Here is a 17,639-nt window from a genome sequence, read left to right as displayed (position 1 = left end):
ACTAGAAAAGATAAAAAATAGCTTTTCATTGGTTGGAAGAAAGTGAGTAAAGGTAGACAGAGAAGCAGTGCAGTGCACCTAAAATACATACCTGCTTTTCAGAGAAGAACCAAGGTGTGAAATAGCTAGCAATTTGCTTGAAATTATTCAAGTGACCTACTGCCAGCCCTGAGTTTAGAAACTAAATTCTCACTCCCTGACTTGTGGCACATTCATAAAAGTACACTGGAGTCCATCCTTCTTGTGGTGCACAATGCATTTTTTTAGTGTATATCTAGATCATAAATACTTGGATTAGAACCTTGCAGCCTTTTACAGTCATATCCCAGATTTAGAGATCCCACTTTGAAACAGTGGGACCTGCCCAACTGTCTTTGTTCTTTCCTTGCTCTGAGCTTGTCTTACCTCTGCAGCAAAGTGCTTCCCACTGACTGTGTGCTCTGAGCCTTCTGACTTGTTTCTGTTTCCCCAGTGTAGGTGAAGCTGAGATGCAGTGTATTCAAACGGGAGGTTTCTGATGTACATAGTAGGTGACAGATACATTTTCACTGTAAGCAGACCAAAACCAGATGAGAGCAAATAATAACACAGCTTCCAGGGACAGGGCAAATAAATTACCATGTCTAAGTGTATTACGTAGGGAGGTTCTTAAATCAAATCCATCTCTGTCTGTGGTAGGAGATAAACATTTTAGTTGTCTTTAACCCCTTCTAGGCAATTCAGGAGAATTTAGAATACATCCTTTTTCCATTTTCTTAAACTAAAGGAACTGAATATGAGATTTGCTGCTAATGGAAATCTTCTCCTTTTGCATTCTCCCTAATGAATGCAAAATTATCTCAGTCTTACTGAAGAAACAGTTATTGACATATCAAAGCCAAACTTAGGCTCATGTGCCTTCTTTCAATCCCCTTACGTAATGGCTGAAAATGGCTTAATAAATTAATATTTCTCATGGTATTTTTAAACTCTTTTTATGTTGAACTCTTCTGCCTCTTAATCTTTTTTTGGGAGCATATGGCAAAACCAAATAAACTTCCCCATCTCCCTGCTCCTCCCAAAACCCAGAGCATTGATGTCAAGCAGCAAGACAATCACAGGCCTTAAGAATTAGCATTTCCTCTGTTGACATAGTGGAGGGAGATCTTTCTGTGCATTATCTTCTCTTCTGCTAAGTAAGGCTCTCCATTGTGGAGGACAGGCTGGGTTATTTTTGTGTGAGTGTGTAGAAGTTACAGTAGTAATCCTCAGCTCAGCAGACACTGAGTTGTTCACCTGAGCAGCTTGTTACTTCTCTAAGCAACAGTTTATGTAAAGAGCACGCTGGGTTTTTTGCAATTTATTTTTATTATTTTCCAATGTGAAAACACTTTGTTTCTGAAGTGTCCCAGACCTGTTTTACAGGAGAAACAAAGGCTCAAAATGTTAATGAAGGAGCAGCTGCCAACCTATATACTATTATGCTAGTGCTAAAGAGCTTTTTTTGAGCTGTACTGTTCTCAGCCTAGCTGAAGCAGGTAATTGCATCTGGATTAGCTGGCTGGTGAAGCACATGAATTATCTGTAGGAATGACCAATACCACAATACTAAGCATTCTACTGATCTTCTCTCTAGCCACAAGAGAAGATAACAGCAGATGGTGTAATGATTCACTCTAACAGAGGCTATTTTTTCATTACTCAGGGCAATTATCTGAGTGAGGTTTCTAGCATGGGTTGCATATCCCCAGCTTTCTAGCAGGCCACTGACCTTAGAAGTGTATTCTCATTTTTACTGAAGGGGATATATATTTTTCTCTTAGCTTTCATTAGGAAGTAGTTTAATGTCTTGTTTTAGGAGCAAGATCTGACAATGTTAGTGATACAGGCTCCACAAGGAATTGGTTTTTACCTGTGTGACTGTTATGTGAGGGACATGTCAGTCTTACTCTTTTTTCTCCAACTGGCACAGTTAAAGTCCACAGTGACAATGGTTCCTTCTCTATCTATTGCCTGTCACATCAGCCTAAAAATTAAACTGTGACAGCACCTGAGAAAGGCTCTTAGGGAAAGAAGGTTCACAAGGAAAAAGTGTTCCAGCCATTCCTAGTCTAAAACAATCTGGTTTTGATTGAGAAAAGAGAAAAAACAGGAACCAACTGAAGGGGTTGGCACTTAGTGAAGAGTTGGCTTATGATTTCCTGTGTTGCAGCTTTACCCCACTGAAAGAGTGAGTAAAAGAGAGAAGTTTGCTTGTTGGGCATCTTTTAATTAAGCATGCCAGAGAACAGCAGAGGCCATTTTATACCACAGGTTCTTTTGATGCTTATGCAATAGAGGAGGATACAAAAAGGGAGGGCCTTAAAACTGGTCTTATTTCCATTTTCAAATGTTTGAGAAAGGAACAAAAAATGGTGGGATTATCTCACCGGTATTGTATATTGTGTCAATATAGTAGACCTTATGAGGCTGCATCTTTTCTGTTTTTAGCTACTGTGCTGTACTTTGATTTAGTCCTACAGTGGAGGGCATATTTATACACTATTTCTAATTGTTTTTGTCTCTCTTTTATTTACCACTCAAGGCATTTCTGTCTCAAGTCGAAGAACAGAATGGTGTTCCTAGCTTCCCCCCTGCCCCAAGTGGCTTTGTTTAGACTGGAATGTCAGACACCCTTTGCAGCCATATTTTATCAATTTATCTCTTTTTAAAAGAATCACATAATCTGTTTCTGTTTTGGAGCACTCCTACCAAATTCATAAGAAAAGCTCAGGAATTACTTCAGACATGCCTTGAGTTTATTTAGAAACCACAGTGAATTCAGCTTACTGTAAATCCATCTGTTCTTAGTACTTCCCAGGTTTCCCTGTTCTCTAGATGTAGCCATGCTGATGTGAAGACTTAATCATCACAGCTTAATTTTATCTGATAATCAAAGTAGTTCACCAGTGAAATAAAAAATCATCAGCTGCAGCACTCTTTCCTTCACAGTCCCATGCTGTCATTGAGCTGCCTTACCTGAATGACCATTATTGGTCAGTGTAAACTGCTCAGTGGACGGCACATCATAGCCTATGAATTCTAAAGGCAAGAGACTAGAATCATACTGGAGAATATCCTTGTGGAAATCTATTGGTGATTGGAATACTCCTCCACAAAAGGGGTATTTCTTTGGCCAGGCCTTTTCCCCATCAGGACCTGTGTAAATTGACAGAGAGACACACATTTGTCAAGCCTTAACTCTGCAGTTAATATAAAACCTCTTCTGTTCCAGCCTTCACCCAAAATTTGGAAAGGGAGCCTATTCTGAATTTTAAAGACTTTTTAAAAAACCTTAATTTCATCCTCTCATGTGCTGTTAGATAGAAAATGGTCAAATGCCATAAAAAATCTCACATAAAGACACTTTACTGTCCCTAGATTTCTTTTACAGTCTCAACTGCTGTTGGCATTACACTTTTGGGGGAGCTTCTTATTGTACAAGTTATCTGGCTGTATCTGGCAACATTGGAAAACCCACAGTGAAAAGCGTCCTGATAGTTTGACCTGCAGTAACTTGCTCAAACTCTGGTGTAGCTTTTCTTCATCCCCATCTTTTGCCCTAGGGAGGATCTACAAAGAATAGATAATATCAAGAGTTTTTTAATTGTGCCTTTGATTTAATTAAACATTAATACCTAGCAGCTGTTAACAAGCTGTAAGCTGAGGCCATCTGGATTTAAATACTAAAAAAGGTATTTGCAATTTGTGTCTCTCCTTGACTCTGAAGATTCATTGTGATTCTTTCTAAGGCAGGAAGGTCTTTTGGGATCACCCAGCCTGATCTGTGTAACACAGGCCATTGGATTAATTTCTGCATCAATGAGGCCGTAAGTTTCAGAGAACTTACACCCTTCCTTTAAGCATTGCAGGTGAAAGATACTTCATAGGTGCCCAATGGATAATCTGCTCTCCTTGGCAGCTTGATTTTCACTGAGAGTTTGTCTAGCTTTCACTTTGTTTAGATAGTGATTGATTTTAATCCTTTGCTTAGAAATTGAAGGGGCCTCCAAGGAGCACACTTTTGTTCCTCATGAAGTACTTGCAACATAGAGGACATAGTTTTTCACTTCTCTTAAACTCAATAGATTGAGTTCCTTGAGTCTTTGATTAGAAGGCTTCTTTTCCAAAACTGTAATATTCCTTGTGACTTCTTTGAAGTCTCTCCAGTATGTTACCATCTTCCATAAATAATGAATGCCAGAAACTACTCTTAGATCAGGACATCAGTGGCAATGCGAATTAATATATTTTCTGGGTTAAAATTAACACTCAGGAGAATATTATTAGAAGCTTTATGTAAAAGACATTTTCCCAGGATATGGATGGTGAAGGTGTGACAGAATTGGCAAGTTCAGTTCTGGTGCTTGAAGACAGACTTCCTTGTTAAAGCTCTTCAAGGTTATTCAAGACAGGGTAGCACATGACATTGTTTGCAGTGTGGATACTGAGACTTAATCAGTGCTTTTCAGTATAAATAGACCTTGATGTTAGTGTAACTTAAATCTTTTACTCCAGTTTCCTGCCAGTCACTTTAATTTCTCTCATATCTTCATGGTACTATCTTGAAGTTATTGAAATTATATTTAAAAGCCAGCAAATGTTATGCTGCCATTATAGAATACTGTATAGTATACATATAAAAATATGGCAAGTAACAGATCCATCCAGAAGAGCTTAAATTCCATGCTATGGGATATATATACTTAAGAATATTTACTAGGAAAATAGACATCAGGATATACCAGGAAAGGATATTTTCTTGAAGTTGAAACTTGATGCGCAAGACAATGACTCTAATATGAAACAGCTTCTGGGGAGCTAAGACTACAACAGTGTCAGAAAAAATGATAAGAAGCCTTTATGATAAAAAGACTTCAGTAATTTTAAAAGGTTTGGGGTTTCTGTGCATGGATGAGATAGCGAGTTTGCAAGAAGACTTTAATATATTACATATCATAGGTTTGGAGACTTTGTAATTAAATAAGTAATTTTTAGTTGATACATAAAATAGAAGTGTAGTCCCAGTCTGTTGAAACCACCTGCTTTTTTGGTATGATGTTTGGATGAATGGAATGCCGTTTAGACTTGGCAGCTGTGTTTGGGAACTTCCACACCAACATCAGCAGTTCAGAAGGCAAACTTCTGTCTTTTCTCTAAAATGCTGTAGTTGTTGCGGTCTTTATGTACCCTTGATCTTCCTAGCAGTTGTCCTTTCCCTGACATAAATCTGCAACTCCACTCACAGGCCTCTAAGTGACATCAGGTTTTGCTTGTTACTCACTCCTGCTCAATTAAAAACAACAACCAAACTAGACAAAAAATCCTCTCTTGGTACAAAACCAGTTTTTCTATGAATTCTGCCACGTAGTCTTTGTAATTTCAGTGCCTGAAAGCTTCTGTCTCAAAGAGCTGAGCTCGCTGCAGCTTGGGTTTGCATATGTGAAATTGAGATTTCCATGGTAGATAAACCACACAGCTGGAAGGCATTTCTCAGCTAGCTCTGTTGAAAATGAATGATTGATTGTGAACAAGATTTTCCTTTTTCTGTGCCAGCACATTCAGATAAATTCAGTGGAAATCACATTATGTTTACAAAGGCTCTGTCTGATAACTACTGAATAAAGAATAGCATGTGGATGTATTAAGATTGGCCTGTACTAAAAGTCCCCAAAGGTATTGGCATAAAAAGTACTGCAAAAATATCTTAGCAGTTAATTTCCTCCTTTTGTGACAGTATTTGTGACAAAGGGAAAGACCCGGGCATCTCAAAGTATATTTGCTGCTATGAGGATCCTATCAGGATTGTGTCACCAGAGCAGTAATTGTGCCATGGGCCTGTCCTGCCCACCCAACACTACTCGTCAGCTGTCGAAGTGGGCAAATTAAGGTACAGAGCTGTTGGCATGGGTGGAAGTAGGACCCTTCCTGCTCCCATTGAGCCATGAACACTCCCTGCTCTAGGGAGTGCAAACTCAGGCTTCTCAAATTCAGCTTGTGGGCCTCTTACTTTTATGTGAGAGTCCAGGACTGTATTCCCCTACCTCTCTGTAAATAACTCTGAGCCTGGCTGTGCTCTCCTGTCTGTTTTATGAAAGATGTCTGTAAATAAAGTAGTAATAATTCTTTGGGTAGTCCTGCTGCCCAGCTGCACAGTGAGCTGAGCAAAGTACCCTGCAGCACCACAGCTGCATGTTTCCATTGTATCATCTCTGACAGCTTTTAGCTTTCCATGGCTAAGCCTTGAGTCAGCCCCCAGCCCTAGTGCTGCTGGGTGATGCAGGTCAGATGTTCTGTCAGGAACAAGAGTGGTGTCTGCTCTCACAATGTGTACATTGGCTGACTTGAAAAAAAGAAGAAAACAGGCCTATGAGACACCAGTGTCACCAACAGACTTTTGCTCTGATGACCAATTAATACTTACGTTGCTCAGGATTCTCATGGGCTATCCAAGTCATCTTGATCTGAAGTAAACTAGTGTAGTAAAATGCATTGGGTCAGTACCAGAGGGAATGTCTGTGGTATTTTTGCAGCCAAGCAGAGCACTCTGCACTGTTTTCAGCCAGCTGGAAACTGCATAGCTTCCATCAGCCCAAGGCTGAATTAGTAGTGAAAGCTGAGAGTCCAGCCTCCCTGCCATGGTAATGTGACCTCTTGGTTTCCGTTTCAGTCTGATTGCAGGCAGAGCTCAGTCATACTGTTCTGGGTACACATATCCAATGTGTGTGTATCTTCAACATATGTGTCCAGAGGGAAGCTTGTGAGATAGAGGAGCTGTCAAGGGCTGTAGCTGTCCCTGCTAATCCAGTCAAGCGCTGTATGAGAAATTTCGGGTATTTACTAGTGTATTCACTAAATCTGGCATTTCCTAAGGGGAAGTGGAGGGGTCTTAGCACAGGTTCTCAGCACCTTACTGAAGCAGAGTATATGGCAATAGTAAAACTAAAGAGTTTGCAAGTTCAGTTAGACTGATGTCTGTTAACAACAGTTCTTGTGTCTATGTTGTGGCGTGAAGTTGTCTTCTTATATGCTAAAGCACATTCACTTTACTTTAAACTTGGCTGTAAAGCTACTTTTCTTCATCATAGCTGCTTGTCCACTCTCAAGGAGTGATTCTTGTTCTTTGACTTCATTCTAGCTCTCTTACATTACAGAAGCAGAAAGCCAGAATACAAAGAATTTAAGCCACTCTCTCCAGTTCTACCAATTCTCTTCTGGGGCAGAGGGACTTTAGGCCCACACTTACCAGCCACAAAGCAACATTGCCAAAAGCTGCATGCACATGATATCCTGAGCTATGGGGCATCAGAACAATTATTTTCATTCTTTAACTGAAAACACTTCTCATTATACACTTCATCTTCTTTGTCCATTTTACAGAAGGTGAAGCAGCCTATCAGGGGACCTAAAGGAACCCTGTGTCAGAGGGGCCTGTGGGTTCATGCCACAGCTCAAAGGCCTCTGCTGCTTCTTCCAAACACTTTTTCTTGGGCTATATACAAGAGTAGTAAAATCGGAAAGAACAAATATCATGGCAGTTTGACTAAGGAAGAGTCAAATAGAGGAGAGGTTTAGCCTTTGTATTTATTGTATCTAATGTAGTAGTTTCCATTTTTAGCCAAGCCAAATGCTCATTTCTTTGGAAAGCTTGTGCTGAAAAGACAAGGCCTGATCACATGCAGTGTCATCTTACTTTGCCACCATGCCCCGAGCTTCTAGTGCTGTATCAACATTCAGTTGTACATGTTGTCCTACTGAACAAATAGAACTCACTGACAATCAGCACCTGGGTTTCTTCTCCACCCTTGATCCTGTGTCTTGATATCAGTCTGCATTGTGATAATAATGGTTTGACTTCCTTTCCCTTCCTGTTGACTTAATTTTAGTAGGAGGTATTGCAAAGTGTTGCAGAGATAAAGGTAGATGGTGTAAGGTATATGCTGCTGTAAGGAGCTAGGATCAGTAAGGCAACAGAGAAACTCTTTTCCAGCTGACTGCAGTCTCTCTAATTGCCTTTTTTCTCTATGCAGGCCAGTGTTTTATCTCTGCTTTTTTCTAGGCTTATGAAAATAACTATTCCGTATGAGTTCAATTACCACTTTAGTTTTTTGAAGTTGCTTTTAAATGTTTTTTTTTGTAGATACATTTGAAAATCAGAAGTTGAAAGCAAAAAATAAGAATCTGTTTTTTTAATCTTTCCTCCATTTTCCAGCACACGGTAGAAATCAGACTGCAGTATGGAAGCACTTAACAGCAATTGATGAAGTTGGGCACTGTGAATAACATACTCTGAAATAAACACTGGAACCCAAATTCCCAGAAAGGGAGAAGTAACTATTTTAAAAAAGCATTATCCTGGGAAGGAGGGCAAAACTTATCCTTTGATTGCACTAAAAGCAAGTCTTGCTTTTCTTACTACCCAGCAGGGTTAGGTTCCTCTGATGGCTGCTGCTGAGGTAGAAAACCTAAGCTTTTGTTAAAAAACTGTGTCAAGCTGTGTCAAGCTTTTTTTTCCTAATGAGAATGTAAAGTACACGTACACAAACTGCCGGAGTAATACTGAGAGACATGTAGTTGACAGGTGTCCCTTTGCTTATGTGAAGCTAGTCAGGTAACCTGGAGCACAGCCAAAGGGAGTAGTTATTAACTGCAAATTCAGTCTCAGAGGTTGTTTGTGTTGTCTTGAAGCAGCACCAAAGGCTTAAGAACAAGCATTTTTTGCTGAGATTCTCAGTATTGCCTACTTTTTGGTGGGCATGTGGCATATAAAATGCTACTCTGAATGAGGAAATAACTGGCCAGAAGAACTGATGAATTGAAAGAAAATCTCTAAAATAATTCTTCCTCATCAGCCATCAAATCCTTCTGGGTTAGTATCTGACTTAAAGGACTAGTCTACAAAATAACATTGCTTTCCTGAGTATTATTTATTCTTGCCTTGTCAGTGCTGGGATTTTCAGGGAGCTGTAACATGATATAGGTGACTTGCAGAACTCTGACTCTGCTTAAAAACGAAGACTCATGTGGGTAGGGAGAGGTATGTTCTTTGCAGAACTAGGCTGAAACGTGCTGCTGGTCTGAGACTGGTTGGGAAAAAGAGGGCTCTGGGGAACCTCTGGAGTTGTAGGGCCAGTCTTAGTTTGCTGAAGTTCCTGTCATTCTGCAAGGCAAATTAGAACCCAGTAACTGTCTCTCAGTCACCCAGATACAAAACCTGATGAATTAATAAAAGATTTCAAGACAACAGGTGGGATCCAAACCTAGGTAAAGTTAGTGAACCCACTAGGTTCTCACCAGAATACAACTGGCATGTTTTCCTTAAAATACAGAACAAAGCCACAACCTAGTATGTACAAATTAGTTAGTACTTACCTATATAAGACCATTTTGACCCTGTTGAAAAACAAAGGAAATATTACTGTGAATATCTGAAATTGATCTTACTCTGTAAAGAAACAATTTGCCCCTTAAATCCTGCTGCTGAACTTTGAAATACTTTTATCTGTCTTTTTAGCCCCAGATCTTGAGCAAAATGAAGATGCTTTCAAAGATTATGAACCCTTCTCACCCAACCATAATTATCCCTATGAACCTGCCCATAGGGCTTGACTCTCTTGTGGTCACTTAAATCCTGGAGCGAAACTTTTGCCACTGTGCTGGGTATTTTTTGTGGAATAGCCATGGTCTTTGGATGTAGGTACATCTCTGATTTTTTCCTAGTTGGGAAATTAAGGAATATAAATGGTGTGTAGTTATAATGAACCTTCTCATGCCTAGTTGAGGAGTTTGAAAAATGTCAGTGGATTGCCACTTGCTACACTGAGAAATGATGGACAGTCATTTCTGTACAGCAGCTCTGGGGTTTGCCAATGGAAACAGGTAGGAATAGATGGATTTTGAAAAAACAGTATGACACACCAACCCATGTAACTCAGAGAATCCTGGGGACCTGAGTGAGTGTTAAAATGATCAATATTCATCCATTGCTTCAGGAACTAAACTTGGGACAGTGTCTCTGCATGTCTTGGGAAATGTCTTGAATGCTCTACTTATTTATGGGTTTTTTTGGCCCTGAGACCTACTTACAGTCATTCAGCCTGCTGTGTAATTACAGGTGCTTGTCCTGGCAGACCTGAACAGTTTTGGTTATCAGGCTAATGCAGATCTTTCCTCTCTGCAAATGTAATTTTGTTTCTGCTTAGAAAACAGTCCTGAATTATGAGTCCTGCAAACACTCTGTGTGCCTGTGCGTGCATGCATGCAGGCAAATATTGATCCTTGCATGTACATGTCTGCTTAGCATATGATTCTTGGCTGCATTTCTTGTACTCTGAAGTGTGGTCACAGATCCAGCTCCTCTCCAAAGAATGCTGTGTAAAATGTTTGGGATTCATTTCTAGGGACATGCAAAACAGCTGCACTTAGCTCTTTTGTATTGATATGTGCTGGGAATACTAAGCTCTCTGCATCCAGTTTGTTAGGACCAGTATGCCTTGTTCTTTTACACTGGAATTTTCAAAATGAGGTCTGCGTGGTCATCCTGGCTGAAGTCCCCAGGTTCCTCGCTTAAGAGAATTAATGCACTGTCTTAGATTTCAATATGAGCAACCTCATTCATCTCTCCCCTTCTGTCTGCAGGGGATTATCTCTTACTAAGTCTTTTTGGGGGTACTTGAGTCTTCTGGTCAGTGCATTCTGTAGGTAGAACTTGCATGAAAATAGCAATTGACCCTCAAGAGGTTTTAGAAGTCACCACATTCTCATCTAAGCAGGGTTTGAAGAAATACTGGCTAAACTACAATAGCTACTCTCTGCTTATGTTCTTACTGCCCGTTAAAATGTGTACAAAGTATTGAAACTATGTTCTTTATAATCTGGAACAACCTTAAAACAATCAGTTTCAAAGATCTCCAATATTTTGGACATTTAATGTCAATTGAAACAAACAGAAATGAAAGTGTAAAGTCTTTTGCTAGGTGAAATTTTCTTTAGCTTGTGAGCATTTTGAGGATCTGCAATTCACTACCATTATGCCTTCACTGATGAGCACAATAATAGCAACTACTGTAGGCAGGGCTGAGGCACATTTACCTCTAATTTCATCTCGTTTAGAACAGGAGATGAATAGATGACCAAATGGCAATCTTCTTGATTTTGTCAGAGTGAACATGTAGAGCTGTAAAAGCATTGCTATTACCCTTACTCTGCTTGATAATAAAATGGGGATGAGGCAGATGGTCACACAGTCTCCCGAAGTGGAGGAGAGACAACAGAGTGTCTGATTCACATCTAGAAGGGAACTATCAACAGCTCCATACCTCTGAGCACTCTTGCCTCTTGGTAAATATTGGGTGGGTGCTATTGAGTGAGGCAGTAACGTGCCCATGCATGGCAGGGAGGGTTCCTAAAGCCTGTGTATCTATGTTTTACTGAGCCCTGTCCAGGGAATTAATATATTTCCAATGTTACTTGGGAGCTGGGAAAGTGGGAATGGTTTTATTTGTGATAATCTACATTAGTTGTGTCTCTGATTTGGGAAGATGTCAGAGACTGGCAGATCCTGTAGCTCTTGCCATTTCTTGATACTGGGTATCTAATTTTAAGATAAGAATTCTCCGACATTCCCTTTATGGCATATCATGAGACATATATTTTTGACATATCCTTTAAATTCCAAACATTCTATGTTGTCAGAGAAAGCACCTGGAAAACACCAAGGTCTAGGAACCTCTGCCCTCCAGGTGGGAGATTCTGCTAGAGAATATAGCCATTTTTCAGGGATAATATGCCCAAAGTAAGAAGATGACCTTAGAAGTTTGAATTCCACCCGTTACGTAGCTAATGCAAAAACCCACGAAAATGCTTGTCTTGGCAGAGCTCTGTATAAAGCTGACTGCTCTGGGTTATGCGTGAGCCTCCAGGATTCCATCCCATGAGTATACGTGCTGAGTACATCGTCTCATGCAACCCTTTACAGAGATTCTCCCTCATATCCTATAATCACAGTAGGTGGATTATAATTAGCTTGAATGGATGAAAATTGATTATAATCAGCCTGAATAGATGAACATTAACTCCTGAAATGACAGTGAGGAGCGCTGACCTCCTGAAACTGGTCCTGTTTAAGATAATGAGGTGTAGTATATGGGGTGCTTCACAGGGATTGCATTCTTCTCTAGTTTAAAAATAAACAAGGCAGGGGGAAAGGTGTAATGTTTCCAGACTCTGAGGAGGGCCAGTCTCTGCTTTATTCTATGGGAAACAAAAGATCACAAAGCAAGGCATACTGAGCATGCAAGAAGTCTGTAACACAAACTCAATCAGAGGACAAATTTCATTTTCCTGTATATATCAGAATACCTATTCTGAGAAACTGAAATAAGGATACTAGCTCCAAGGAACTGCAGGCTGCAACAATATTCAACTTTGAGCATGCAACTGAAATAATAATAATTAAAAGATGCTAGTTTTCTGCATGTATTAGCTGCCCTAAGTTACAAGTGACAATAAAATAGAAAGCTGAAAGACTTTACCATTCAACGGCGCTTGCATTGAGAGTTGTATCTTTAGGAAGAAAATAAGCACAGTAGCAACTGTGACTATACTGAAGCTCTTGGCTGACATCTCAAGGAAAGACTTAAAATATTCCAACAGTTCACAGGTTTCCCTGCACTCTGAAGAAACTCCCTTGTAAATAGGTGGCAAATAGCAGAATGCACACATACAGAGCTTCTGCTAATGAGTTACTGCCCTTCTCTTCCCTTGTCTTTCTCCTTCCTTTTAGGACTGCTTTTTATAAAGCTCCTGAGACTCAACCCAAAACAAATGATGTAATCAGACCTGCCTCTAGGTCACAGCACCCTCAGAAAACTGATCATATCCTTCATTATCTCAGTTTTAGTGAGCTCCTCACAGGGCGGGCTCCAGCATATGGAAAGAGAATTTAAATGTAGAACTCCAGAAATTATGAAGCAGAGAGACAAATGTTTAAAAATGCTGTCCTCTTATGGGCCATACCACAGTAGAGCTTTTCTAGACTATTTCAGAGTGTCTCATTCAACTCCCATTTTTGGATCAGTGTGAATTAGCATAATGGACCACTGTGAGCACTGGAGGCAGGGCAGGAGAAGTGAAGCTGTGTGTGGGACTGTTAATAACTCGGAGGGACCACGGACACTGGCCATGAAAACCACGTAGCTTGTCAGGAAGGGATTTTTTTAAGATGAAAGCTCTTGGCACCAGGAGAACACATGAAGCAGGGAGGAGTGAAAATTCATTAAGAAACAACCCAGATCCTGGTGTTATGTTCAGGACATGTATGGAGAGGTGATAAAAAGAAACACAGAGTATGAATTAATGTCCTCTTCTGAAGGGGACTGAGATCACCTCTTAAACTCAGTGCACCATGGCTAGCTGAGGAGTGGAAGGTGGGATTGAAGAGGCTGTTGGGTTTAGTTGAGTACATTATTATTTCTAATTATTATAAACTGCTTACTATATTACAGTTAACAGCTTTGTAGCATGTATTAGTTTTGATTAGTCAAACTTTATTTTCAGCATCTTTATTTATCAACTGCTATTTAATTGCTTAATGTTTTTAGGCTTGTTTTTTTTACCATGATATATGAGTTGACTGGAGCATGGCTCTTCTGCCTAGATCCGAGACAGAGACCTGCTGCAGAGCATGAGCAGTAACAACTAATTCATGTCTTGTAGCCTTTTAGAAAGTAGTTGTCATTGAGTACGGTTCCTTTCTCATGCTTCTTAGGATTTTGTGTATCTAGATTGTAATTCTGCTTGGTTTGATTCAGCCGTGCAGTCTAGAGGGAGAGGGTGTGAGCTACAGTGAAGTGACACTATCCAAAAAAGAGCTACACTGTCTATCATGTTTGTACAGAGGGGCATGCTGAGTTTGTTGAAGCATGTGGGCTACCAGCACACTGTTGGTGCATGCAGGACCTTCCCTCACCTGCTGTAAGTTTGAATATGTAATTTTGTAGGTTTCTGTAGAATAAATTGCTTTGTCATCACCTTCACATAATTGGCAGCCTGTCTGACAAGCTGCTAAGGCTGGTATCAATTACAGTTGAAAATTACCTCCTCTACAAAAGACCCTGTTGTGTAGGAGGGTGTGGACTATCTGCCAAACTGTGCTTTCATATCTTCTTCCTTCTTGTTTGCCAGGGTTTTTGAAAAGTTCACTGTGCTGAGGTGTGCCCTGATTGATTCTTAGAGTCTCCCTCAGTTCTTTTTGCATTTTTACAATCTACATCTCTCCTTCCCCGATTTCTGCTATAGTTTAGCTTCATATCCCTAGGAGGAATTCCAGGCAGTGCTTGTGCTTTCAGGGCTAGGTGGGTAGAAAGTTTTTTTGCTTGCAAATTACAAGCTAAAGAAATAGAAAAAAACCCAACACCTCCCTTCATCCTGGCAGTGCCCTTTACTGTGATCACAGTAGGTAGGAGAACAAGACACAGGAAAAATAAATGAAAAATGTAGGTAACAAGTGATGCTCTCACCATTTGCAATGTCAGTAGAACTTTAATGACTACACAGTATACTAAATAGGTTGTGTAGGTCTTTTTATGAAAGTTGTTCATATTGTAGATGAGCCAGAATAGCCATGTTTCTAAGCTATGTGGAAAAATTTAAATTAACTCTGCAGTTTGAGATTCAAGGCTGCCAGGAACAGCCGTATTTCTGACATGCAAACTGTGAAATTTATGCAATAAATTGAGCCCTGCCATTGTCAGAAAGACACACTGCACAATGGTGAACTCAGGAATTTTGGAAAAAGGAAATTAAGCCGATTGCAACAATTCCAGATTGCAAGACTCCCTGTATCTCCATTATTGCTTTGGCCTTGCTTTCACAGTTTTGACAGCATCATCCAACATATGTCTTTTTCTTTTTCTTTCTTCACTTTGTTTTTCCCATGGAATAAATATTGTACAGACATTACTGTATACACCTTGTTCTATCTTGTGCATGGTTTTTGCAAATGAATTCCTAAAGGGCTTCCCATGCTAGAGCATGGGAAAGGATCGTATCATCCCAGTTATGCAGGGATTAATCCAGTTAGGCTGGACTTGATGATCTTAAAGTTGTCTTTTCTAGCCTTGGTAATTCTGTGAATCAAATAAAGAGTTATCTTCTCTAGCAGGAAATCAGATTGGGAATGTGGGCTTTCAGATGTTTTTCAAGAAGTATTAACACATGAGTTGATGAGCAGGCATGTGAGAGTTAATTTTTTAGAGCCTGTTAGACCTCTCTGCAAAGTTAATGGGAATGTTTTTTTGCTTATCTTACTGCAAACTGGTTAGCCTGGATGCTGATCAGTCAATATGCACAAATGACACTATTAAATATTTGATTCTCCCTGCCCAGTAAATGGATGAGATGAGGCCTTCTCAGAAGTCAGTACATTTGGAGTTTTAACTTTCAAATTTTCTGATTGAGTGACCACCCTTACTGCCTCTTCCTCATGTCTTTAGCTTCAGAGGTGAAGCTGAAATAAAATGGAAAAGAAGGCTTTGATGTGAGCAGTGTTAAAGGTCAATGGAGATGCTTATACTGCATGGCTACTTTTCTTTAAAAAACATTTTAGCAAACATATGGATACGTGTCCATAACAAACAGACTCTTTGTGGAGTATGCATGCTGTAAACAGAAAACAGACAAGGTCAGGATGATGATGACCCCTGCCACCACATGAAAAGCACAAGTGGTGTCTTATGTTATGAAAGGTTACCTAGTAAAACTCTATGAAATAATAAAAGAATCTCAAAGGCAAAACCTCCTCTGTGGTCGCTGCTGTGACTAAGAGGGTTTCTCTGTACTCATTTAAAAACATGTTGAGGGTTTGTGTGTGTGTAGGGGGATGAGAAAGGATCCATGCAAGGTGGCAACAAACCAGAACAAATTTCCAGTGAAAGTTTCCAGAAAACCTAAAATGTGAATTCATGGTGCTCTCAGGTGGGCTTTATATAACAACTAAATAATAGGTATACACTTGTGAGTCACTATATTTGTCCTGTTTGCTCACATTGGAAAGCCCAAAAGTGTGGTTAAAAAAAGGCTCAAGCAAACAAGTCAAGAAGCAGAGTACAGCAAAGTGAGGCACTCTGCTAAAGATGGAACACAGCTTTCTCCTCTTTGCTTCGCATTCCTGGATCCTTCCAGAAATACTCCTCAGAATAACAGGATCATTTTTGTTGCTGGCCTCTGCTTTGTCTGATGCATTCACCACACATGGTCATGGTGTTGGCTCAAGAGCTTAAATGTGAGACACTGAAGGAGTGGCCAGACAGAAGTCTAGCTATAGGAATGACAGAGGCATTCAGATACTTACATGGTCAGTTCTGGCCTGGTCTAGGTTCTAACCTGGCAAGGTAAAGGGAGTGATCTGGACAGGGTACCAGGAGTCCCCATGCTGGATTTCAGTTTCTGACTGCATGACTGACTTCCTTCTGCCTTATTTCTGTGCCTATACCTTTGTAATATTTGTAGGTGCTGCATACTTCTCACATTGCAGCCAGCCAGACCCATAAGCAGTATGAACTGGAGAAGTTTGGAAAGATGGCTTCACAGCTCTGTTTCCTCCTTTCACTGGTGCAGTTGTGCTCCTTGCTCTGAGCATAGAGGTTCATTGTAGTTGATGCTTCTGCACAGAGGATAAATGCAAATGCATGGCTGGCTGGAGTCAGACCAGAAGTCCTTTCATTTCTCTTGGAGTGTCTACATGGCTACATGTGCTCATTAACTTCCATACAACTCTACTTCTTCTATTACAAAACAAAACCAAATAAGTAAGCCAAGTCGGCTTGTTACTGGGAGAAAAGGAAAAAAAAAAAAAAAAAGCCAAAAATCCCATTATGGCTTTTTCCAAAATATCTTTAAGCTGTCTGGAATGACTCATTGATGTCTGTTACACATCAAGAGATCTAAAGGTATACTTTAAAATAAAACCAGAGAGATGACTATTAAGTCTTCTTCAGCCTTAGCTCCAGATGTATTTATGGTTTAGTGTTCTGGGTTGAGACTGTTCTAAATCAACAGGAGAACCTATGCTTAAGCAACTAAAGGATGGTTAAAATAGCCATCTCCTCATGTTGGGCTTGCAAAATGAGCTCTGCTTGTGCAGAAACTCAAGGCGAGCTGTGCTCCAAGCAGTATTTTATTAGCTTTGGAGACACAAAAAGCTTGCTTGGTTTGTCTTGCTGGTAAACACTTTGCCATTCATATGTCAGCTTTACAAGCCAATGTGAAAGAAGTCAGTGTTTCCAGAAATGTAAATCTCTTAATAGAGACTGCAAAAGCCAGGGAGTTAGGAGAAGGGGGAGGGAAGTAGTGGCCAGTTCTTTGCATGAAGACATGAAAAATGGCTGTGTTTTCAATGAAATTAATTCTGCTTATATATCAATAATATATTCAAAAAACCTTTAAAAACACTAACTGTCATTCAGGAATGCAGAGAGCCCACATACTCCCTTTGAGAAGGCAATGCACCAGTGGTGCAGCTGCTGGTTTGAAACTTGCCCACAAGAGGAAGCCCTGGAACCTGAGGCTGTTGGAGTTCTCCCACCAGCTTGTTTACTGCAGAGGTTGTGTCCAGAGCTGCA

General features: G+C 40.1%; 1 protein-coding gene across 1 annotated transcript in view; it reads right to left on the bottom strand.

Annotated features, from left to right (window-relative positions):
* CA12 (carbonic anhydrase 12) overlaps positions 1–17,639 on the bottom strand; it is a 38,012-nt gene that overhangs the window by 10,332 nt on the left and 10,041 nt on the right. The window contains exons 3-5 of the mRNA XM_051628522.1: positions 9,391–9,411; positions 2,998–3,177; positions 406–548 (exon numbers count right to left, since the gene is read on the bottom strand). Coding sequence (XP_051484482.1) covers positions 406–548; positions 2,998–3,177; positions 9,391–9,411 — 344 coding nt within the window. The remainder of the gene's footprint in view (positions 1–405; positions 549–2,997; positions 3,178–9,390; positions 9,412–17,639) is intronic.

Source organism: Apus apus, chromosome 10 (genome assembly GCF_020740795.1).
Source record: "Apus apus isolate bApuApu2 chromosome 10, bApuApu2.pri.cur, whole genome shotgun sequence".
NCBI lineage: Eukaryota > Metazoa > Chordata > Aves > Apodiformes > Apodidae > Apus > Apus apus.
The sequence above is the reverse complement of the archived record's forward strand: the minus strand, read 5'-3'. Positions and strand labels throughout refer to the sequence as shown.